This window comes from Lepidothrix coronata, unplaced genomic scaffold (assembly GCF_001604755.1).
Source record: "Lepidothrix coronata isolate B3197 unplaced genomic scaffold, Lepidothrix_coronata-1.0 Scaffold12, whole genome shotgun sequence".
Classification (NCBI taxonomy): Eukaryota; Metazoa; Chordata; class Aves; order Passeriformes; family Pipridae; genus Lepidothrix; species Lepidothrix coronata.
In genome coordinates, this window is record NW_016690192.1 from 1,837,908 (window position 1) to 1,864,192 (window position 26,285).

At 36.6% G+C, this 26,285-nt stretch overlaps 1 protein-coding gene across 1 annotated transcript in view; it reads right to left on the reverse strand.

Moving 5' to 3' along the window:
• Nucleotides 1-26,285, reverse strand: part of FAF1 (Fas associated factor 1) — a 156,912-nt gene that overhangs the window by 40,797 nt on the left and 89,830 nt on the right. The window contains exons 9-13 of the mRNA XM_017805595.1: nt 12,925-13,020; nt 11,391-11,517; nt 10,809-10,872; nt 9,832-9,913; nt 1,233-1,387 (exon numbers count right to left, since the gene is read on the reverse strand). Coding sequence (XP_017661084.1) covers nt 1,233-1,387; nt 9,832-9,913; nt 10,809-10,872; nt 11,391-11,517; nt 12,925-13,020 — 524 coding nt within the window. The remainder of the gene's footprint in view (nt 1-1,232; nt 1,388-9,831; nt 9,914-10,808; nt 10,873-11,390; nt 11,518-12,924; nt 13,021-26,285) is intronic.

Here is a 26,285-nt window from a genome sequence, read left to right on the forward strand (position 1 = left end):
AAAACACAGAAATTCAAGTGAGGAATTCCTGAGAAACACAAGCATCATTTAAAAAGTGCATTAGAAAAAGAGATTGTTCTGTTCTCCAAGCTCACTTTCAGCAAAGAAATATTAACTATAATTTACATAGTTAAGAACAAGAATGTATTAATGCTCTATTCTAGTACTCCACAAGAGAAAGAAACATAAATGTATAATTTTAATTGTTTGATAATCACTGGAATTGTGTAAAGAAGTGGCAACCTTATTCCAGCCCAAATTACTGTTGCATCTTTTGGATAAAAGTTAGAATAACTCTAATTATAATAACATACGCAAGACATTATCCTGGCAAGATTCAGTCATCTTCTGGGTAAATAAAAGTGATGAAATAAGGTCCAAATTAAAAAAACCAAACAAGTCTGATTTATAAATGTAATAATAATAATAATAATAATAATAATAATAATAATAATAATAATAATAATAATAATAATAATAATAATAATAATAATAATTATTATTATTATTATTATTATTATTATTATTTTCAGCAGATTCTGATCAACTGGTAACTAAGAGAGAGGTCTTAGTATAACAGTAAGAAAATTTGTTGGTAACACCCAAAAGGTGCAGAAGGAAGTAGAATCTACAGTTTTCATATCTTTACCCATCAGTGAGATGATGGCCTAAGACACAGGATAGCTTCTATTCTATTAAATCCAAAATATCTGAACATTACCAAAGGAATGTTCTGTAAGAAAACTGTAGTTCAAAAAAGTTCATATGAATTACAAACTTTTAATTCTTTGCATAATCTGTTTTTAATACTAATTTATCACATGAATGTTATTTTTAAAATATGATTTTCATTAACGACAATAGTTATTATCCCAGACAGCTCTCATGCAGTTACACCAACATACACACAATTAAGTGTCATACAACATCATGGCACTGCAATGCGAAACTGCAAAGACACATTCCTAGAACTATGTTTGAAAATAAACTCAGAACCAAAAGGATGTCATTTCTTCTAATATTTTTTTCCTGCACAGGAACAAGAAGTCGGTTTGCAATGCAAACAAGGCCAACCCAATTCTCAGTGAACATCACTCAGCAAAGCTTCACTGATCAGCTGAGCATGAAGTTTTTAGTTTAAAAAGATATCAAGCAACAAGAGATTTGATAGCCAGAGATAAGGGTCCTCCTCGAGAGAAAAGCTGCTCCACTCACAGTTCAAAGAATCTTACCTTGCTCTGTTTGCTTCTTTTGTCATGTCCCATGCCCAGGTTATGAAGTTCTGACTCAGGTAGGAGACAATAGATTCAGCACAAAGCATTTGTGAGCAGAAGACGTTGGTTAGTACACTTTCATCGTGGTGGAGGTAGATAGCAAGAAGCTTTCTCTGGAAAAGACATGATCAGAGATGAGTGAAAACTTCCTCAGGCTATTCAGCAATTTAAAATTGCTGCTGCAGATTTGTGTGTTAGCACACCCAGTGGAGTTTACCAAGGGTAAGAAGTATCTCAATGTGCACACATAGGGGAAAAAACCCAGCAGATTCTAAGTCAAATGGTCCATCCCTCCAAATCCTTAAATATTCTCAATGCTTCCCAATATTTTATTTCAGATACCAAAACACAATACATTATATGCTTAGAATATGAAAATGGCAACATTTGATGAAAACCAAAAACCTTATTAACAGAGTTATCTTAAGAAATAGGTGAACTTTTTTGGCTTGTTGCCCAATAAAGATAACATTTGGAACAATTCCCTGAGCAAGGAACACGTCTCTTGATAGAACAGTACCTATGACACAAAATTATTATAAATAACCTGAAAAAATGACAGCGTATCACCACCTCTGCAGCCAAATAAAGAGGCAAATGAGTAAGAACACAGCTGCCTACAGACCCCAAACTTGCAAAGTGATATGCTGGATGTTCTGGCAGCTCTCCATCCAGCCATATGATGTGGGGAGGCTTCACTGCCAGCAGCACTGAGCTGTGCTGAGTCCCCATAATAATCTCAGATCAAAACGTGGTCTCAACCAAAAGCCAGTCTATGTGTATGCAAATCTAGAAAGCAGGCTGCAAAAATATAGGGAAGCTATGATCTAGTTAAGGACCTGTGTCTGATATTCAATGAATTATAAATATAATTCAGAAAATTACAGTCTTCCATTCCCCCATACCCATATATATATTACTTACTTTATTTTAGAATACTTCTTGAACATATTTGCTGAGACGATATGGTAAATGTTATTTTCAGACTTTTATTTAAAGTAATTTCAAATCTCTTCATCAGAAGTAACACTGAACCCTAGATATTGGTGTGTATTGATACAGCAAGACATAGGATGCGATTTTGAGACAAGCTGTCTTTGTAAAAAAAAACCTGTATGGCTCTCATCTCATACACTGGCTTTGGACAAAATTTAATGACTGTTTATAAAAGGAAGAATACATTTGAACATTAGACTTTGGGAAAGGGATTAGTATTTGCATTAATGTTTGTCTAATTTAATTTAAATGTTCTTCAGAACCACGTACACATGTGCCAGGAAGGACCATTAATAAGCCCAACATGCAGAGATCCATATAAGTGCAGCCAACAATGTTGACTGAAACTAAACTTGAAAATCCAGGGCACTGATGCACAATATCATGCAATAAAACAGCATTTCTGTGGTGATATTTAATTTAAAAAGAAGAAAGAGGCAGGGGAAGATCAGGCACTGTCTGTTTTTGAGGATCAGCCGTTCTGCATTTCAAAGCGTCGATCCCTGCAATATCCAGGTTACTGTGCTAGAATCTCGACTATTATATAGCAGTTGTAAGAGAGGGAGGGCAAAGATGTGTTTACTCAGTGATTAGGGCCTTAGAATAAGCCTCTAGCTCCTAGAGAGACAGCTCACCACTTATTCATTTGGACCAATTCACAAAGCCTAGAAAGATTAAACATCCATGCTGAGAAGACAAGCGAATGCAGACGGTGAAAAAGAAATAAAAATTCTTTAAAAACTCTGAGATGACTTCATTATTTTTTCCACAAGGAAACTTTAGGAAAGTGTTTAGTTAGAGAAAAACCCACATTGACCTCTCTCTAAACCCTTAATCTTTCCTTTGTGGTGGCACTGCTTTGTGGTAAGCGGATGGCTTTGCTCTCCTCTTTTCACTGGGAGCAGACAGAAAAAAAGGCTCTTGAGAAACACTTTTACTTCCAAAGAAACAACCCCATGAAACTGTTAAATATGAGATTCCATACAACAGAATGTTTCAAAATATGTACAGTTTTAGGCTTAAAGATTTAGGGACAAATTTCAGTAAACAGAACAGGCACAAACACAATGAAGGTTTACACTGAGCTACTTCCCAAGGCAATGTAATTTTTGTTGCATCAACAAATCTCACCGTGGAAAGACTAAACTGCATCACATATAAAAGACTGTACTTGTGCCTGACAATTCTTCCCAAATGTTAAGGGCAGCATAGGCACATTGCTATGACTAATGCAAAAGAGGTAGCAGGCAGAACTGAAGTGCTGAAATTTGATTTGAAGAATCTTAGTGGAAGCCAGGGGTATTTCTTCCTCAGAAAAATGCATTATTACAAAAGGCTCACAGCTTGGAGTTTGTTGGTTTTGCTGTTGTTGTGCAGGTTTGGTTTTGTGTTTGTTTATTTTACTACCCCACGGTAGCATATATTTAAAAGCAAGTTTTGGTTGTGTTTATTTCAAGCCTTTGAAAAATCAGAGTAAATTCTAGGATTCTGTGATGACTAATACTGGGTTTTTTTCAGTCAATACTATTAAAATAGGCTTACAAAACTGTTGAACAGTCTTGAACTCCATAAAAGAAGCCTACTAATGGAGCACTAGACTGTCCTGTGTTGGATTTCTCAAAAATATGACTCACAAGTTATACGCTTTGCATGAAAAACCAAGAAAAAAAAATCCGATGGGGAAGAACTTTTACTAGTCCCTACGAAGGTATGGAATACCAGAAAGGTTGTAAGTACTGAATACCTGATGGACTTCCAAAGGCCTTAGGACTTCAGGAACTTAAACCACCAAGGGATGTGTTTTTCAGAGTATGTGCATGCTGAAGACCAGGCAGTCATACGCTGGAATTTTCAGAAGGGGCCTGAATTTACAAACATGCTCAGGAGTGTCAGTCTCATCAATGTCATAAGACTTCAGGTCCTAAAAGCTTGAACTCTAAGCTCCAGGTTTCATGTTCCTTCAAAGGAAAAAGGGCCACAAGAAAGAGATCCTAACTGTTTTCAGCATCTTTACTATATAAATACGTTAAAAAATCCAGACCTCAGGCATTTTTTCTGCAACCTCTGTTGTATTCAGGCTGCATGAGACAGTCAGCATTGCTGCTGCTCCTTTGCTCCACCACCACTGTGTTTGCAGTGAAGCACTGCAGACCTCTCCTGCCTGATTTGGACCTGTTGATGGAATATTCCTGGAACACTGGAAGGAAATGTGGGCTGTAGATGGATGCTGCACTGTAGCAGGGCAGCCCACGGAGAGGCAAGGTGTTCCCGGCTGTAGCCTGGCACCATAGAACCTCTCTGCCAAGTCACCCAAAGCATAGCAGACTCCTGTTCCTTTCAGAAAAGTTAATGCACTTTGTACAGAATTAGAAGAAATGAAGGAAAAGTTGTCACTGAGGCAAAAAAGAAACATAGACTTTCATGAGGTGATTAAATTGATATCACTGGGTAATGGGATTTCCAAGCTTCTCAGCCAGCTTGGCATAATTTAGATGCCTCAGAAGAATATGAACTTGGATGGGAATAGCAACACAGTCATAAGGGTCAGCAAAACCTGAACGGTTATCTTTGAATCTCAGGTTTATAAGCTCAAGTAATGACTGAGACAAAAATGTTCATGATGTAACAACTGCCAGGGGCATGAATGTTATCTCAAGGTGGTAGGCTAACAAATCAAGACCTTAATGTTTTCCTCTGAGTTTTATGCTGTGAGAGCTAATTCAAATGAACAAATTTGCAAGTCTTTAAACCTTTGAAGTGCACAATGTGATCCACCTGTCTAAGTGGATCCTGGAGATCACAGGATCAGCTACCCTATCACACACAATTCTTTTCTCCCTAAGCAGACTGCAAACCTTCTCTAACACCGAAGTAATACACCTCTGAATTTATTCCACTTTGAAAAAAGATCAAAGTAGGAATAGGGCGGATGGAAATTCATAGGAAGCCTTGTCTGTGTATTACACATAACAGAGTAAAACCTGCTGAAGAGAAGCATTGTTTAATTCCCCTGCACCAATCAAAGGAAAGGAGACAGAAACCCAAGAGAGAACGACAAGGGGCACTAACCAGCCTCTAACCTTATAGAAGTGGATCTGAAATAAACTGCACCCCACAGGTTCCTAAAATTGGAGATGATCCGTGCAACCTTCTGATCTCATATTTTGTATTACACATGGCATAAAATGTCCCTAAACTAATTCCTAATTTAATCTTTCTGTAATTTTACCTTTCAGTAAAACATCTAATCTCAAAAATCCATCAGTGATGAAGAATCCATAGGAACCATGGTAAGGTGTTCAAACAGCAAACCACTCTCCCAGGTAAAGGTGTGTTCTAAAGCTTGATTTAGCCTACTTTCATCTTCCAACTATTTGATCCTATTATACTGTTGTATCTCTATTTCAATCAATTGCACTTGTAGTGATATCTTACATAATGCAAACAGAATCCAGTAATTAACACCAAACTCAAATAAGATCTATAAATCACAAGGACTGAAGGAAGAGGAAATGTAGAGTGTGGCAGACAATTTAAAAACCCCTGCCATTATTTAATATCAAATACAGAGGATGCTGAAGAGAGACCCATACCCAGGAGCAACCCTTCAGATGAAGCTGTTCTTCAGATATGAAGAATAAAGGGTGTGTAGGCACACATAACTAGGCTGTTATGTTGTAGCAAAGATTTCTAAACAATAATCATCCACTAGTTCAGAAATAAACTGTGGAATGAAAGGCCAGAACTGCTAACACGTATCAGGCAAGACTGAAAAGAAAATGCAGGTGACTAACACGGGACTTAATTGGAGCATATGTAGTGACATCTACCATAGTGTAGGTGCTTCCCTCTTCCTGAAAACCCAGTTACACTTCTATATCTGTCCTCCAATTTCAACCAGCCCACGTAGATTAGTGTTAAGGTTATTTATGTTTTATCAGAACTGGTAAAGTGGTCATTTCTCCACCTGTAATCTGTAGTAATTTCAGTATACTTAATTAGCTGAAATAATAAGGGACACTTTTCTGAGTTACACAGATAAAAACAATACTACAGAAAGCCTCGTATGAAGGAAAATTCTGCTACTACCAAGAAAAAAAAAAGCAAAAAAAGAGCTTTTATTTGAACATGGCAAATCATGGAAGGAGCATACGTTCTTCTAGGTTTTCAGGAAATAAAGAACTCATATGTGAGAGGGATGGTGCTGCCACTAAATTGAACCTAAAAGACAGAACTCAAGGAGAAGAAAAACACGGTTCATTTTCCGCCATGCAGGAATATATATTGAGGTGACAATACCAATCTGTGCTAAGAGAGATGTTTCACATATTTATTAAAAGTCAGTGGACAGAAAGGTTGAGAGAGGAGCAGGAGGTGAGCTGACAGAGGTATATAAAGAAAAGAGCTGAAAAGGCAAAGGCAATGTCTTTATTCTTTCTCATAATAAAAGAGTAGCAACCACCTATAAAAATGAAAAGGCAAAAAAGCTCCAATAAAAGAAAATACTTCAGTATTATTCATATATATAGTTCAGTGAGATTCAATATAGTCATTAAGATCCAGTATGAATAACAACACTACCCTAAGTTAAGATAAACCCCCTGATGTCTCAAAACACCAGACACCCACAAACTCCTTTCAGGCACAAGGAAGTCTCCCCCAAACATCTTTTTAAAACATGCCCATTAAAAAATTTCTTCCATGGCATCGGTGTAGGAATACCTGTGGCACTGTAGCTACTTGAGCAAGAGTAAGATCGTTCTTCAGAAACTGATGTAGAGAAATGCTGGTTTCCAATTGGTACAATAGGTAGAGGGTAAGACTTCCACAAAAAACCAGCTTATTTGTTAATTTATTAAACCTCTGTCTCACTTTCTCTTCCTGACCCAATTAAAAAAAATATAAGGAAAATATTTTCTTGCTTTATATATATGTACAATAAGCCTTGGAAATGAACACACAATGCCCTTAACTATCAGACTGCAGGAGATACCTGGGATTTCATTACCAGGGACTCTGGTTGTTAAAGGCAAAGCTCTGTATCTTTGGTATTATATTTTTGTGCTAAAGAGAGATACAGGTTTTAAAGCAGGGCTACATTTGATCTCATTCCATCTCTCCTACCAAAAACTGGCACTGCTGTGGGAGCAGCTGCTCTAAAGGGAAAAAGATACCCATCATTTATGTTAATTTTCACTGTCTAATGACTCAAACACACAGGTAACAAACACCTACAATTTTTTTACATGGTATTTTTTTCAAATAATATTTTCTTAAATAACTGTGAATTATCATCCTTTCTAATGAAAAGACATTGAGATTTAACAGAATTATCTATTTTCTTAAAAACAATTTTAACTCATATTCTGCATTCAAAACATATGTTCTGACGTAAGTTAATTTTCTTAAAACAGCCCAAATCAAAATATTTCTGAAAAAAAAAAAGCTTCAAGTTTATATATAATGGGTTTTGAGGGGAAAAAGTATCCACAGTATAGATCTGAAACAGAGCTGATGGCTCTCTCACTAGACCTGAACTGTAGAGTGCACCTTCTGCTCTGGACAGCGTTGAGAATTTGTCAAGAAAAGGCTAAGATCTCTGAGCACTCAAGCTGCCAAGTGCTCTCAAATTAAATCAGTTTGAAGCGGTTTTCATTAAGATGGATTGAGTGTGGCATCGTGAGAAACACTCTATCAAATGTAGTGTTTTACTTAGTGATTAAGTATATACCAGTTGATGAAGCTGCCCAAATCCTTCGTAATCCCACCACTCCAATAAACATTTAATGAGTATATAAGTTCAAAAAGCCTAGTAGAGGATTTAAACCTTCAATCTTGTTTTTATTTACTCTTGGAACTCAATTTCTCACTTCAAGTGAAGAATGCTGGTGCCTGAAGCTCATCTGTTGCCCTGGTAAAATTAAGTGCCCTCCATAGTATAAATTAGAAGACAAGACATTGCAATTTCTCCTAAGCTTTTTTTTTTAATACTGATATACATATTTAATTATTTTATGAAATGCAATTATAAAAATATAAAATAATGTATCCCTTTCCTCAATTATGCATTCCAGGAGGCAGTACAGAAAAAATTACTTTGTAACAGGAAAGAGCAGTGAAAATAAATGGTATTTACACATTCTCATATCTTTGTTTAAAGTCAGAATGTTACAATAAAAATAATGCCATTCTGTAGGGTAGGTGGGAGGGAGACCTTTCAAAAAATGATATTCAGAAAAAAACCACGCAATCCAAACAACACAAACAAAAAAAATACTTTCCTAAATATACAAATACATAACTTTATCATGATGAGGATCTGGTCTGAACACATCGCAAAATATTAGAAATGTAAGGTGACATGAACTTCAGATGTGCTGTGTAAGTAGTATAGGAAGTACTTTGAGTACTAAAAAACTAAGCAACTGCACTGCATTAATATCAGATTTATAGAGATCAAACTATTTATGTAAGTTCTTAATGGGCTTTTGTCCACTATTACACTGATACACTGCCAATTATTTGTGATTAAATGATACAAAGGGAACTTCCCAATTCAAACACTTTTCTTGTTGAATTCGTATGATTTTTTTTCTAAACATGCATTAAGGTCCACTTTAACAAATTATTATAAATTAATACTTTTCCACTGAATTACTAGGTATACATTTATGCTCTGAAATCTGTGCAAAGACATGAAAATATTGACTAAACTTTGAGTGTTAAGTATGTGTTAACTTCAGTTATACTGTATGGATCCATAACACTGCACACTTATCAGAAAAGCCCCTAAAATAATATAGTTCCCCCTCCAATATGAATAACTACAGGAAGCCATAACATTCTTCATTTTAAAACTGATCATCTACCAAGAAAACAAAAGTAAATTTAAACAGCACGATTTTCTTGTTTGTGTTTCAGCTTTATCTGTGCTTAATTATGCAGGGTTTTGGGTTTCTCCTTAGTAAATCAAGTCACCAAAACTTAAATAAACTATCCCCATTCTAATTTTATTAAAATACTGATTTTAAAACTGTGCATGGAATAACAGAAACTTGAGATGCCTATCTGGATGTACAGAAAAACTAAATAACCAAACCTTAGGTACTGGAACTCACTTGGCAGATAATGGCTGTACAAAGAAAGAAAAAAAGGCACGCTGTATTTTAGAGACCTTTCAATTTAAATTTACAATTTCATTAGCCATTCTTCAAAGGAGTTACCAACATGCAACACTGATCTTGTCAACCACAAGACTCGCAGGCAGTGTTATCTGGTGCTAGGACACCATTATTTCAGGAAGAAAAGTGAAGGGGGGAAGAAAAAGAGTAACTTTGACAACTAAAGGACTCCAATAAAAATACAGCCCGAATGATTAATTTCAACAACCCCCAAGGTAAGTATTTTAGTCAGTCAATTGAATTAGTACAACCTTTCCCAAACAATAAACCCAAGATAACTCCAAAATGTAGTTCAGCCTTTTAAAAAATAAAGATGAAACACTTAAGGTGATTTCCATTTCCCCACTATATTAGATAAAGTAGTTTTAATACACACTTACATCTCTAGCTTTCCCATAGAAGGCTTCTTGAAAAGCAGCCTCTAACGATCCAATAAAATAAACAGGATGGCAGTCACCATATCTATTTGAGACAAAATTTCCAATTAATGGATTAATTATGAAAATAAGTAATTTCAATATTCTACCACTTCACATATTCTGTAAATATAATGCATTGACTAAATCTTTAGAAAGATGAAGTATTACACTTCTAAAGGACAGAAGGGAAATATTTAGAAGCCAACATTCAAAAGCTCAAAGTAACAAACTATTACGTTACAAATTTTATCATAAAAACCTTCTATTGGCACACTGTAAGTTCTATACAATTTTCTACACAATTTCCAATCACAATTTATTTCCTCTCATTAAAGGTTAACTGATGGCTATTCTTGCATTACGCTTTAATGCATCTCACATACATAACACTATCACAGAGGAGTGAAAACAGAAAGCGTATAAATTTTGCATTACTTTGCAGCTTCTACCTGTTCAATGAAACATGGCAACTGTTTAGCAACATATGATTTGGTACTAAAAGTTTTAAAAAAACAGCACTTTTATGTTTTTTAAAAATAGATATCTACCCAACAACTTCATTATTGTGAAAACTCTTATTGCAACTCTATATATTTTTCAATATTAATAATTTTCAGCTTTTCTGTTCCTTTGTATCATAATAAAATTATTATACATAATCAGAGTCCTTATCATTCTTCTGACCTTTACATAATTAAGTAATGATACTAATTAATGGCAAAATAAATAAGGCAAGAATCTGTCACTCTAACTTGGAGTGAGAAATAATTTTATTTCAGAAGCAGCTCTGACAAAGTTAAAATTAAAATAAATTAGATTAGGATGTATAAATATGCTATAATCCCAGATGAAAATATGTGTATTTGGTTTATTTTTATTATTTACTAAATTTAACTTAGTTTGTAACAAGAATTGCACAATTAACAGACTAAGGTTACCTTGAAGAAAACTCCGCTGTAAATTGTAATAAGGCATCTCCTTCATTTTCAGCATTTTCTGGCACTTAAAAAAATGAAAAATATAAATTAAATGCATCCTTATGGAAGCAGGTTGTAATATGCAAACTCAGTTGCTTCACAGATATTTCATGTTGCCACCTTTCTGAAGTGGTTACCAACTGACCATATAAATTTAATGAAAGGCTATAGACTATGAACCTTTGGAAAGACATGAAATTTCCAGAGGGTCTCATGAATATATTCAGGTTTTCCAAACAGTAAAATCCTCAGGTCCAGTGTAATGTGATATATCACTTGTTCTGAGCTAACACTGTGGACATACTTTAATATATTAAAATGAAAGGACTGGCTTGAAAGGCTTGACCCACTATATTGTGAGTTGCCAACTATGTCTGCAGTGTTTTCATTTGATAAAGCCATCAGACATGATACTCAAACAATTCTAACATTCCTATCAAAAGATACTTTCCTATTTCTTATTCTGCAGACTCATCACACCTCTCTGCCTTCACTACTGCTGTACAAAGACCAGTTAATTGCAAATTAACTGTCAACTCTTACTCATTGGCGATTTCCTCAAGGCAGATGATGCTACTCCAAACATTTCTCCATCATCAACTCCAAACTCTGTAGCATCTTCAAAGTCATCTCCATCACTATCACTAACCATATGAACGTCAGTGCATTGCTATATAAAAAAAACCCAACAAAATCCACGGTAAGCTTCTATTACAGACATCATCTTCAGTGAAACACACAATACATATACAGGGAAAAATACGCATTTCTACAAAACCACAATAAACTGCATTTTATTTTACTATTTTATACAGCATTATCACCCTGCTTTTTATAAACAAGGCCTAATTTTTAGCAGTAGTCTGGTTGACAGCAGTATTATGTGACAAAACGCATTAGTAAAGAATGAAGGAACTTTCTCTGCATACCCAGAGTTGAGCAAATTTTATCCAAAGTTAATGCTGTTTTCCATCTAATGGTACTACAGTTGGTGTAACTGCATAAGAAAGAATGAGAAAAGCCACACAATGGTGGTTTTCACACTGGTATTTGGCATACCAATACAAAGGAGAAATATCAACGTTTTTGTGCCAAGAGCTACGGTCTCATCTCCCTCCCATGAGATCTTTTGGATCTCATGTCCTTTGAAACACAGAACAGCTCAGAAAAACCTTGGTTTCAATAATTCAAACTTGACCTGCTTCTAAATTGACTTCTTTTCATGAACAAGTATTCCAGCTCTGCTTGACCTACAAGTTACAGTGATAGCACACTAGAGAAAACCTACATGAACTGCCGAAGGTGCAGCAAAGGGTATTATGGAACATGGGATTTCAGCTCTAGCTGAGTGATCACAAGAGGAGCAAAGAGCTCCAAACACACAGGATCTCTCTCTACAACAGCTACACAAAAAAGACTTCAAATAAAGAACATTTACTAACTAGTCAACAAAAAAAAATCTACAAGGTGAACAAAGTCAGATCATTTTGGAAGAGTAAAGCAACAATGATACACAGTTATGCTGGTAGATCTCAGGAATAAAAAAATAACCATTTATTTAACCTGCTAAGTTGTTCAGGTATGGCTAGAACAGTGTTGTTTGACCATCCTCTAACTTTTAACAACTACCCAACACCATATATTCGGTCTTGTATCCTGACCATACCTCACAGTTCTCTCTTATGAATATATATTAAATTCATTTTAAGGCATGATAAAGGTAATGGAAATTTTAACCTAAACTAATAATAATTAGGAACAATGAAACAGGAGTTTATACAGTCTGAAAACATCTCATTCTGCTAACACTAAAAATACACGTTTCAACCTTCTATTTAATTTGGAGTATTTTTCAATCTTGCTGTGATTTGACTACTTTTTCCTTTCTTTCTTCAATGAGTCATTTACCCAGTTCCTTACTTCGCCACAATTATGTGCTACAGGAACTGTAAACCGATTGTTTAAAGATGCAATTTTATTGACATACTTGACAACACAAGGGATGGTGACCACTGCAAAATGAGGTTTCCCTGATTCTTCCTAGAGTATACTGGTAAAACAAAGATGATGTTCTTACCTCCTCTGACTGCTCCCTCGTTTGTACGGGTGAAGACCTTCTTCCAACTGTAAGTCGATGGCAAGGGAAAGTCAGCCCCGATACAGCAAGAGTCATCTACAAAACAACAATAATCATTTATTAAAGCCATAGTGTCAACTGAAGGTTGGGTTTTGGGTTTTTTTAAGGTTGTTTGGAGATTTAAACTAAAGGCTGCACTGCAGAAGACTGAATTATTTAAACAAACATAAGGAAAGAAGCCAGAAAAACAACAACAAAAAAACCCAACAGTTAAGTCATCTTGCAAAAAAAACCTATTTTGAAAGAACAGTTTATCAGCAGACATTGCAACAGACACAATCACATTGGCAACTTAAAAAATACATTTCATCTCCTTTTTGGTCATTATAAATGTCAAGGGTGCATGCCACGTTTCTCATATGGACACACACACAAACCCAACAGTGCTGGCGAAGCTGCAGTCAGCACAGACAGGAGGGATGTTCAGGAGCCAGTGCCAACAGAAACAGCACTGGCTCAGAAGCACCTAAGCCCCATCTTGATAATACATGGTTTGATTTTACAATGTGAAGAGCTTTTAAATAAAGATAGTTGATTAATTTTTGACAGTGACAAAATATTTGATGCTGTACAATTCTTAGTGAAGTGAAGAACAATAGTTCTGACTATATATTTAAAATATTGTTTCTATTGGTTCTTTGAGAAGAAACACAGAGGACAGAAAGTGATTTTCTAGATCCTATAAAGCTTATTAGTATTTTTGCAGGGTACAGAATGAAAGACTTACATTATAAGCAGTATGGCAAAATACATTTCAATCATCCTCAACAAAAATACAAGAATAAATCATAAACCCTAAATTTCATTTACTGCCATGAGCACTGAAAATACCCCATTTATTTTTTATATGTAATTCAGAATGACTATATCACTTGTCTGCTAGAACTCACAAAGACTTAATTTGCTGCAGGTTGAAGCAGGCTGATTAAGCAGCCTGGTTACCAAATGAATGTTAACCTGTCTGAACTAGCCTACTGTCACATTCCCATAGCAAGGTTAAACAGAAGTTTAGCTGTGTAAAAAGCACAGCAATCGTCTTAAAGGAAGTGAGTTATAATGTTCTGGAGCAAATGAAATATTAAAGATGACATACAGGTCAAGACCAATTACCTATGAAACTCCTGTGACAAGAGCATAAGAACTGCATTCTCTGTAATAATCCACCAGCTCGATTATTATTTTTATAAGCTTTTAAAAATAAACAAAACCAACTGTTTTAAAAGCTGAAACTTTGCCCTGTAGTTACCACACTATATAAAATACTGGTAAAACACACACACACACACATACCCCCCCATCCCAACCACACACAGAGTACAGTTCCCTATCTCACAGCATCAAATACCCCGACAGATGCCTGGAAAGGCTCCCGGTGTCTTTTACGTGCACATTAAAGAGAGAGTGGTAAGATCAAGCAAGCAGTTATTGTGCTGCTTCATCACTTGGCCCAATTGCAGGGTGTTGCAATTCCAATTTGCAACCCTATATTATAGTGTCAAAGCGTCTCTCAAAGACGAGCTTACAGCAGAAGGGGTTCGACATCAGAGCTTGTTTCATCCCTCTCTCCAGACAGTTGCTGGAATGTTGGGGTTTTGTGCACATTTGTGTGAGAAATCACCCTCCCCTTCAGCATTTTTGGGAAGTTTTTTGCAAAGGAAAGGCCAGGAGAAATAGCTCTGCCGTCATTTCAAAATAAACTAGCGGCATCAATGTTCTTCTAGAATAAAGGTACCTTCATTCTAAGAAGAATCCTCTCACAAGAACGACTCTTGCACCAGAAAGCTTAAGCTTTATTTTGGAAATCATAAAAACACCAAGCAAAAGATTACTTTCCAGGCAGCTCAGCCTGGTGTCATGGATAGTAAACCTCAACTTTTCCTCGTATTTTGAACACAAGCCAATTTACTGATGGGAAAACCCGCTGAAGGGTCTCCGTGCGAGAACCGTAGACCTCAGGCTGCTCTTGGAGAGCTTTTTCTTTCTAAATACTGCACCTGCCTACTCCCAAATGGGGTTGCAGGATGTCAGATACACAAATCACTGTGTCGCAGCCACTTTCCCATGGAAATGGACAAATTCTTTATTCCAACTCCATAACTGAAAATGTTGGTTTGTAGCCTGACTACCTGACATTCTCTAACTTATGAACCCATCTGGTTGTGCAAAAACTCAAAAGTCACTAACTTTTCTGAATTTTCTTTTTTTTTTTTTTCATGAAAATCACCTTTAGGTGGGTACTAGAGCTTTCACATGCACAAGAAAAGACATTGAGAAATGCACATGCAGGACTCGTGCACCAATGATGAGTTAGATATAGGTTATGAAATAAATAATACATTAAAGCAAAAATAAATAAGGTTAGCCTATTTTTCTAGGCAGGAAATGTACACATGTGCAAATCAAATGGTCTCAGAGCTGAAAGGTACACGAGGTGGAAAGTAAAACAGAATCAGAAACAGCCAAAATGACTTGCAAAAAGTAACTCCAGATGATTATTGGAAAGCCAGATCTCTTGTCCATCACTATGTATACACTGCTTGTACTTGTTGAAAGTTGTTTGGCTTCCTATAGCTTTTTAAGGAGAAGGACAATAAAATTTCAAACATTCCAGGGAGAGTGGCAGCAGGGGAGTCCCTCTAGGAGACAACAGAGATATTGAATGGATTGCTATTGGTATTCAAAAGGTAATGGTACTATCTGGCCTAGGAGTGCACAAAGGTTACTTCAAATAGATTTTAACTACTAAAAGAAAGACCACTACCAAATCTTACAATTTAGAGAGGAAAAAATTAGTCTGGTGCTCACTTGTGCTTTCCAACAGTAAGACACTAATATTATTTGTAAATACTCAGTGTAAGATCAATTGTATTTCAATTCCCTGCATTAGAAATTGGGGGATAAACTTAAGCAACATCTTTTCTGATCCAAACATGCAGGATTCTTTGTCAAAGCCCCAGATTAACCCAGAAATATTTGCCAAATCTAGAGTGAGACCAGGTGCTTTCAACAATAAACTATTTTGCCTGTTAGAAAGTATTGTTTTTATGTTGAAGATTCTAGAAATAAAATTCAGAACAATCTAAAAATGCTCTTTTTTTCCAGATATTTCATGACACAAATATGTCTGCAGGAAAGAAAGACATCTTGTAATTCCAGAGTGCTGCCATTTCATGTTCAGAATAATAGGAAAAATTACAAGTCCATAATCTCTTTTATCTTCTAGAAAGAGTTTGTTGGCATAACTTAATTCCCACTCTTGCAGACTCCTGAAATTACAAAAAAAGGAACAAACTCAATCTCTTGTACCAGTCCAGAGATATTTAATCAAGATACTGAAGATCTGAGAAAGATAAACAGAAAGAATGATACCAGCAGAGAACTCCAGCTGCAGAGCTCACTTCACTTAGACATGCTGATACAAAAATTATAAGCTCAGTGTACTGCATCAGGAAAATAGTAATTGGATATGACAAATTGGTCTTCCTCATGTTCAGCCACACACTGATGGAGAAAAATAGCATTTCAAAAGAGATCTGAACAGCAACCATATCTAATGTGGAAAGTGAAGGCCAGCTCTAAGCTTTCTAATGCCTTACAGAGTATAGCTGGACACCCAAAGTGGCCATCTTAAGGCAATAATCTGTAAAGAACCAGACATTGTTTCTCATCCTCAATTATTGGGAGGTTGTGCTTTTCACAGGATGCTTATCATCAAGGGATCCTTTCTCTCTAAAAGGATGAAGCTTTTTTTAAACGAGAACCATTAAAAACAAGCAAATACAAGTGATAATGTTTAAGGGAAGTAGGAATATTGATTTATTTTGTGCTCTTTGTTATGTTTTTGATTGCTACAAGAGCAGTGTGTTTTGAGATTTTGGAGTGTGTGGGAGCACTACATGTGCATTAATGTACATTAATGTACTTTAATGCATATATCTAAACACACAGACACTTAAATGGAGCCCTTCAGCTGTATCACCCAGTACTTGTCACTTTTAAAAACCAGCTTTTTGTCCTTTAAAAGACCACTTAAAAGGTAGCCTTCACAGGGTAACTTTATTCTTTGAGCTACTCAAATGAAGAATCCTTTCCAACTCACTGGAGAGGTATTTTTCCATGGCAAAATATTTTCTAGTATCATTTAATGAACATAAACTAGAGATTCTCGATCATTTCCTCTCAGAAATTCAAAGGTCAAACTATAAATCTTACAAAGCATCAGACAGAAATTCAGAGAACACCTGATCCAAATGCAAAGGAGATGATTCTATCCATGATGGCAGATTTCACTTGTTCGCACACAGCAAGCGAATCAACAGGCATTATCTGACAATGGCAAACCTAAACCAAAATAAAAAACCTTGGAGTGGACAAACCTTCTGGATTTTTAATAAAAAATAAAAAGGAATGTAATTTCTGTATAACTTGGCTGCTGTGAATCAGTCGAACTATTCAAGTAGCTGCACTTCTAAATACAGAATTACATTTGTCTGTATATAATCTGCTTCAATAAAAAACTAAAAGGGGGAATTCTCATAGTGTCATTTCCTGCTGAGGTAAAGGAAAATAATCCATGTTTCCTGCCTTTAAAACTCAGAGATAACGTAAGCAAACAAGATTCTAGTGTACAAAATAAAAATACTTGACTCTCCTTCATAAACCTCCCATAAAAAAATCAGTCCTACTCAAGGTCAGCTTGTAGTATGTTAGGCAAAAGGAAGTCTTAATAACCTGCCCTGCAGTTCTGTCATCCTGAAAACCAGCGAGGTACAAGTATAATTCCAGCTTTCCAGCTGCACTCACAAGCACAGACAGATGAAGAAGCCACAGAAAGAAGCCTTCCCAAAGATGCCACAGCATGTGTAATTGCCAAGGGGGTACATCTTTCTAATACATCCTTTCCACTCTGTAATGCTGAACAGCTCCAATTAAAACTTGAGTATATTCAAATGTGGATGTGAGTGGGTTTACCACATGATATGCATAATTTAGATTTTTGGTTTCTATAGTGTAAAGCGGTTAAGGAACACTCAGATTATCCAATCTCAAATCTTTCAAACTGACATCTCTAATTTCTGTTTGTTGGAGCTCTCATAGTCTGTCCAAGACAACAGGCAATGCCTGTTTTCCCCTTGTTGAGCAAGAGGAACAAATAAAAGCTGAAGATACTGAAGATAAATCTGCTGTTAGCATGTCTCACAATACAGAGTTCTCACTGGATAAACAACCTCCACAGCTCAGTAACTGCAGCAGCTCTCTGTTATCTCAGTATTGGTTTGAGAATGTTTTATGCTTTCACTGTTAGCACTGCATGACCAGTGCGCTGCTTAAGAAGAGAAGATTATCTCCAGGAAAATATGACAAAAAATGTTATTACTCATCCTTTGAAATCAAATTTCAATAGAGATTATACAAATATCTTGAAACCTAAAAACCTTCCTTTTGCCCCGAAAACAGCAGCAATGCGAGCAACATTCAAAGTATTACTAAAAGGGCTGTAAAGTCATGGTGAGTTAAAGTTATCTAATTAATTAAGAACAGAAGTTCATGCTAAGATTTAATAGTCTTTGAACTAAAGCTGTGGTAACAAGAGAAATTCTACCACAACTGCAGACTTCTAACCACCCTCGATAATTATTATTACAATATATATCAACTCTGAGATCTGGAAGCCTTTTGTGGCTGCTGTTCAGTACTTCAGCCATAACTAGTGTGTCAATACTAGCGAACCACAGTTTCAAGTTAGAAACAAATACAATAACAAGCACAGAAATGACATCCCAAAATAATTTTTATTGATCAGGAGGTCATCAGCTGAACAAGAGCTCTTTCTAGAGGTTGCTTAGCAGGCTGCAGTAGACACGTGGAGGTTTGTAATACACATACATCACACAAAAAATTCTTAATCAGAAACGAATGCACTGTTACCTACAGACTGAAACTAATCCTTGTTCAAATACTTCATGTGACAGTCCTTTCACCGTGTTCAAAATGTGAGTTGCTTAGCTTTTTGATTTACTGGTTAGTCACTGATACATGGCTAATGTATAAAGAAACAAACACGACCGAGTACATTCCATAACATGCCATGCTCAGTTATTCAAAATAACCCAAGAGAGTTGTCCATAGCAAAGTACTCAACAGCTGGTAGGTGTCTCCTCTGTGAAAATTTCACTGCTACATAATTTGATCCTTTTTCTTGTTGGAGTAATTACTATGACATTTTTTCCCTCTCATCAGGGAAGAGAAGGGGTAAGGACAGAAGGACGAGAAAGGAGCATTATCAAGGATTTCAATTTTCATATTAAACTTACTATTCTGTTCTCTGACCTTTTTTGTAGCATAAGCTAATTCCTTGGGTATGATAAATACCAAGGATTCTATGATGTCTGTATGTATGCATTTTCTTGAAGCTAGGGAGGAAAAAAGTGGTATTTTGAACACAACTATATGAAGAAAGAACATTCCTGTCCTAGTTTCTCTATTATACTCTATATGTAGCTGGGTTTGCATATAAGGCATATTAGGGATCAAACACTTTCATAGCCCAAATGCACTAACAGTAGATAAGGTAATAAGACAAAACAATTCAGCAGTTTTCTGAACCTTGGCTGAACAGCATGACTCCTGCAAGGGAGCCTTTCCCAATCTCCAGGTTCAGTCCATTCTCTATCGTTTCAGCCCAGGCAGGTAACATCATGCTAAGTGAAAAATTCTCTCCCTTCTTAGTGTAGACAGACTTCAGTTTACATGTCTGCAAGGCATATTCATCCTGGCTAATCCCTTCTTCTCCATGGGCAGATCTCTGGAGAATTCAAACAAGCTCATTTCTCCCAGCCTACCAACATGTCATCTATCTCTCCTCACTAGACAAGTTAAGTTTCTTGTTCAAAAAGACCTATGCCTCAGACCTCAGGTCTTTAAGTCAGAATCTCAGGGTGATCTAGGGAACTGCAGAGCAGTTCAACTTAACTTTACTCCCCCAAAAGGGGAACAGGAACAAAATACAAACCAATCTATTTGGCACACCGAGAAAATAAGTCATTCTTCTTGTTCCTTACCACTGGAGCAAGACTTGTCAGGCTGCTCCACAGCTGAGGCTGCTGCTGCTCCCAGCTCGCTCACATTTCCATTTTCCTTTTGCAACCTATCTTTTTTGAGATTAAAGAAGTGAGCAAAACAAAAAGCAAGAAATATTTGCATGGTGAAAGGGATATAGCAGTTAATGAGGCATGCAGGAAAAACTGAAGTGTAAAAGTCAGAGGGGAGAGGTAGAGCAAGTGAAAGAAGTTTTGCTTCCACACTTGAAATGAAAGAGTGGGAAGTTTTTCACTATACAGTTGAATAACGTAGTGGTTTCTAACTGCATTCATCATAGCCCTTGCATATGAATATTGAAGCAGGGGAAATAAGAGTGTGGGAACTCTGGCAATTTTTTGCAGTTTTGCAAAGAATATCACATGGCTCCACGCTTTTTCCTGGCCAGAGACCCAAACACAGAGAAACCAATCCATGCAGGAAGGAGGTGGTGGACCCTCAGGCAACTCATGCTATTTCTGAGAATACTCAAGAGTCTCACCATTTCAAGAAAGATGATGCTATGACACGAGACAGCCTTCATAAGAACTTGTTCTTGCCATGGCTGCAGTTCCCGGGGTTTAACCAAGCATTATTAACAGTGCGTGGGCAGCTTGTTGTGCTCAGACAAACCCTCACTAAATTCCTTGGGAACAAACAGGTGATCGACATTTTCAAACCCATCGCTTGTCACTGTATAATTATTCATTAAATAATCTACCTTCTTTTCACTGTACAATCCCACAAAGTCGAAGTGATACATGATTTAAGAATTCCCGCATGTTCATGTTTAAAAGTAATGTTTAAAGCTTAAGGAGATTAAAGGTTTTCAGTGAATTAATGTTTATGCTTTGGTTTGCTCTTTTCTCGAAAGTTAGCAAGTATTCTTTCAATAGTAACAGACTGTAAAATTACTCCTATCCACACTGAAATACATTATATACATAAAACAAGTGATATCACGCCAAGAAAGAGCAAGTATCCCACTGTAAAATAAAGGTACATTGCAATTCAAAAAACAAATCTATTAAACGCTTTTTTTTTTAAATTGGCTGAAATGGGGGCTTTTTTGTACTATGGAATTAATTATGAGACTCAAAAAGATTTACTACATGGTACTGAGGGCTCTCTTCAGTCTATACTGGTCAGACAGACATTGCTGTTTAAGTTTAGTACATAATATTAAAAAAAAAATAAATCAATCAACCAAAGCTCACTACTACCATGTAAGCCTTTATCCTTCCTTGAACAATAATAATAAGTGGATGTAATTCCACATTAGCCACTTTGTCTTTTGACATCAAATAGCATTAGCTGGGAAAAACAGTCAAGTATGCTTGAGGTTTGTTTGTTTTATTAAACTATTGCACAAATATGAAAATTAACTGAAGAGTGTAAAAAATTTGACAGCCCTTGAAATTAACTTCCTATGGAAAATAACTTCATTTTCATTATGCATCTCCATTAAAAAAAAAATCTTGACAGGTATTCAACATTTCATTTTAAACACTAACTGGATGAAAAAAACATCTCTAGGGTGGAGTGTGTTCAGGTTATAAATCAGTAATGCTTATTTTAACTCCTCACAAAGTGTTGTTGAGATAATTACTGCTGACAGCTTTATTCAAGGTTCATTTCACTTTTTCTACTATTTTTCCCCTGTTAGAAGTTCAGCAGGGCCCATGGGAAGATCCACCCCTCACACCTGTTAGGGTTCTTCATGTTACTGAGGCCAGTTTGGACACGTCACTTCAAATTAGCATTGTGCCAGCGCGCTGTGACAATTACTTATCGCAGGTTTAACTTGGAAAAAAGTTTCTAATCCAGCCACAAGAACAGCGTCAGAGTACGTAATTTAAACCTGTCAACACAGGTTGCAGGAAATTCATTCCAAGGATTTCAGTCATGTTCCCATGGTAGATCTTTGAACTATAATGAAGCTTAAAATCACAAAGGAATGCTGTAGAGTTACAACACAGAACCCACAAGATTAAAAAGCTCCGAACTGAAAAAAAGTGTTTTAACTACTAATAATCTTTTAAACATTGATAAAACTCTTTAGATAAGGATTAAGAGATTGGTGTGCTTAATTCTCAAAAATTCCATAAGGCTGCATGTTAAAGGTATGCATCTTATTCTGCTACAGTGTAAAGGCACAACCTGGGGAGATCTTTACATGTGCTAAAGGCAGCAGCACGGTGAAGATGCTCTGGAATCATCTTGGGGATAAACAGCACACAGGCTGGGAGGAGGGAGGCTGGAAGAGAGTCCACAGCACAGCGAGAAGGCCACTTGTGTCCTTCAGACACCGGATAAGCAGTGCTGAAGTCACAGCAACAACCACTATAAAGGCAGCTTCACAAAAACACTGTGAGTGTACAAGTTTCTGTACGAGCTTGAGAAAAAGTGGTGCCCATTCCTCTGGGAACACCCAGCTCTGGTATGCTGGCTGAACACACATGCCAATTTTTGCTGCGGTCCCTGTTAATCACCAGCCGTATTACTGTGCATCCACCACACTCGTTTGCTGGCTGAATGAAAATTATCCCTGGTTTGGATTATTTCTCATTTGATTGAGCCTAGTTAGGCAAATTAGGAATTAAAGCAGAAGGACAGCTACTGTAGTGTTTAATGTTGCTTCAAACCACAAATATATTTAAAGGAAACAACAAGAAAATAATATTTCTTCGTACAACAGATTCTGCTAAAAAAAGAGATATACTTGAGAGGCTGAAACAAATACCCATGATCACTTACAGAGCTCATTCTTCTTCTTAGACAAAAACTGTAAATATTAAAAAGGATGAAAAATCTGCCAAGCCATTTGCAGCTATTTGAAACACAGGGTAACAGAATTAAATAAACGCTGAAAGACCTGGAACACAGTTAAGTATAGACCATGAGGCTAATTGTGGATCTTGAGTTAATTACTTTCCACTGATACGTTTTCTCAATGGTCTTTTACATGAGTTTTTTCTTTCCTCAGTCTGAACCCCAAGGCAATTCAGTGTGCTAGCCTCCAAACTCTGGGTGATTCATTGTGTACTTCTGCCTTAGGATTTTTAGTTCATGCAGAGAAAGCCAGGCTTTCACATCAAGTTGATGTTAATGTGCACTGACAAAGCAACAGTAAAGGAGCTTCATGTTTGTCACAACGTGCACTCTTTAATTTAGTAATTGCTTTATACTGATATGCAAATAATGACACATTTCCCAAATTTCCAGTTCCTCAGCAATGCTTTCACTAATTACTCAGTGGTTAAAACTTATGCATGTAAATTGGTTCAGTGAGTTTATTAATAAGTACACCTGTGTGAATTGATCTATAAAACACACATGCCTGGGAACAGGTCATAACTCACTGTAAATTCCTGAAGGTCTCAGGAACCAAAAAGAAATATTCTCTCATTAAACAAGATGTATTACAACTAACAGAGTTATTAATAGATAAACTGGGATTCCAAACCTTTCCTAAGCTAAAGAGAGACTGCCTTTGGGTGACAACAAATACCAAGAGTCAAAGCATTCATCCATTTTATTTTGCCAAATGAGAGGAGGATCAAGGTAAAGAAAAGAAAAGGTCAATAAAAAAAAAAAAAAGGACGAGAATACCTCTAGCACCCAAAAACATGGGAAAGCACCAACGTCCACTCATCCATCAGTTCTCTGTGGACCACCATGTGTTCTGCATCTGCTTGTGGTATTTGTGGTACTGCTTACTCTTACTTTTGATACACTAACATGAAAAATTCAGCTGCACTTAACATGGATTCAGACTCATATCAACTGCAAAAACACTAAACAGAGTTAACCTGTCTTCCTGTATTTCCCTTCCTCAAAATTGTCCTGTTTCATTTGCTGCCTTCTTTGTTGAAATACAGCATCTGTTCTGTTTCCAATATTTTTTTAAGTAACTACATAATTGCCACAGAATAGTGTATAATAATTGTTTTTACTAAGTATGATCCCAACTAATTTATTTTTTGCTATTCAGAAGAGACACAAAACTATTTACAGATTTTTAAGGTCAGAAACAAGTAAAATAATAAACAAAAGGATAAACTAACAAACAATTCATCCAGACCACATATTGGCCACAGATATTCACAGATACACTTTGGGAACTGCTTTGCATTCACAAAGAGTATCATCCAAACTTGGCATTTCTGGTCTATGGTGGGATGCCATTTACTTCACAACATTGTACAACGTTTTGGATGGCAAACAGAAAAGTGCCTGGATATGTTTCCAGAACTATATAATTCCTTGGCAGAGTTCAGGCAGTTGTGCTGGCAGCACTGCTTCCAACTAACAGTTCAAACACTGATAGGGTTTTTATGCTGCCTCTTCTTGGATATGACTTTTCCAGGGATTGGATTTTTGCAATGTTAGCTCTTGAAAACACGCTGTTACTGACTTCTCAAAATGAGCTTCTAAAAAGGATGATTGTTTCTTATTCTCTGTTTCCCTTACCTGGAATGTACATCTTCTACTGAAGTTCTGCTCTGCTTATATAGTGGAGTTTCATTACAGACAAACAAGCACCACTGTGATAATCCTCCAGGAATAATGCAATTACCACTTATCAAACAGGTATCTGCTGTATTCCAAGGAGATTATCGCTTCCTATTCTGCTCTCAGAGAGCACAGAATAAAAGAGAAGCTGCTACTATTAAATGACTGAGGAAAAAGAGTCTTTGATAACAGCTCTTGCCAGCTTCTCTCAGCAGGGCATGAAGTAAATGTAGTGCTTCTATAACATCTCGTCACTGAAATGAATATTTTGGTTTCTGCAAGGTGAGCTAAAGCACCTAAGTAAGACCACTCCTGTGAACTCAATCTGAAGCATCTCTCTCCCTTTCTTCATTGAATATTCCAAGAATCTCAGCACCTCCTGCCTTACACCAAACCATGCCTTTTGTGAGTAGTCCTGAAGAGCAACTCTGCCTGCTCCAGCAAAAACAGGCTGCAGGGCTGCTCCACAAAACACACCGTCATTCAGAGATGCTTCTGTGACAATACAGTGCTTGATGAAGGTACAAAGGGATCTCTAAGCTGAAGCCCCAAAAGCGTATGAATGAAAACTTTTTAGCAGGATACATTTCTCAGTTAAACTGTGGCTCAGTGTAATTTGATCGGCAAGGGCAACTTTTTAGCATATTTTCAAACCAGCTTGTTGAGTAGGAGTTATCTCAGGAGTGAATCTCTAAAACAAGAGCAAAAGCACTCTCCTATGAAATCTGGGATACAGCTTAATGTACACAGGGTGCTATTACTACATGGCAAAATATATAACTGGTGTGGGGACAGGCCCAGCTGAGCATCAAGCACAGAGCAGGAGCTAAGAGGGTAAAAACAGCCTTCACACCTGCAGGAGGAGACAAGAGGCTACTTCAGTTGGTTTGTGCTGTCCAGGGACTGTAAGGGCTAGCAACTGCCTATAGCCAGGTGCTTTGGAGAAAGTAAGACACTGGTGGTCCTGTAAAAACCTTGTCCAGTGAAGATTACCACTACTTTGGTATAAACTCACAGGAAGAAGAGTGGTTCCTGCTGCTCTCTCTGTTAGGACACAAAAAGCCCCAGTGCAGTTTGTGTGCATGGAGATGGAAAGGTGGAATGATGATGCAGATACAGTTATCTTATCTCATGGTGTAATTCAGAGACCTGGATTGCCTTGATCTACCCCGAGATATTTCTCTGTATATATGATCATTTCTATCTTATCTGCCGGTTCCATCAATGTAAGGACAGAAAGCAATGTTGAAGCAGTAAATTCAAAGTATCAGTCTCAGTCAGTCCTTGTTTACTAATTTTAAACTCTACTCTCTTTAACGACTTTCATGAACATGACACTTCTAATAAAAATAACTATCATGTCTATGAGTTTCAAAGCAGGGACAGCTAAAAATGTTGTCTCAACAGAGCAAACAGATTTGTAAACCTCTTGCAAAAGCAGTAAAAGACGACAAATAATTGTCTATAGCATCGCTGCTGTTCCTTATGCTTTAAAATTCCAGTGACAAAAGAACTTAATAGTGAATAAATTAATCGCTAAGGGTAACCTCAAAATTTGCTACCAGCTTTTCCTAAAAAACTAAAGTTGATTACAACAGGTTATACTGAAACGGGGTTGAATTCTCCTGATAGAAGCTGACAGAATTTTAGTTGATGGTGCTTGTCTTATACCACCAATGAATTAGACTTTTTGAGTCCTTATTGTAAAA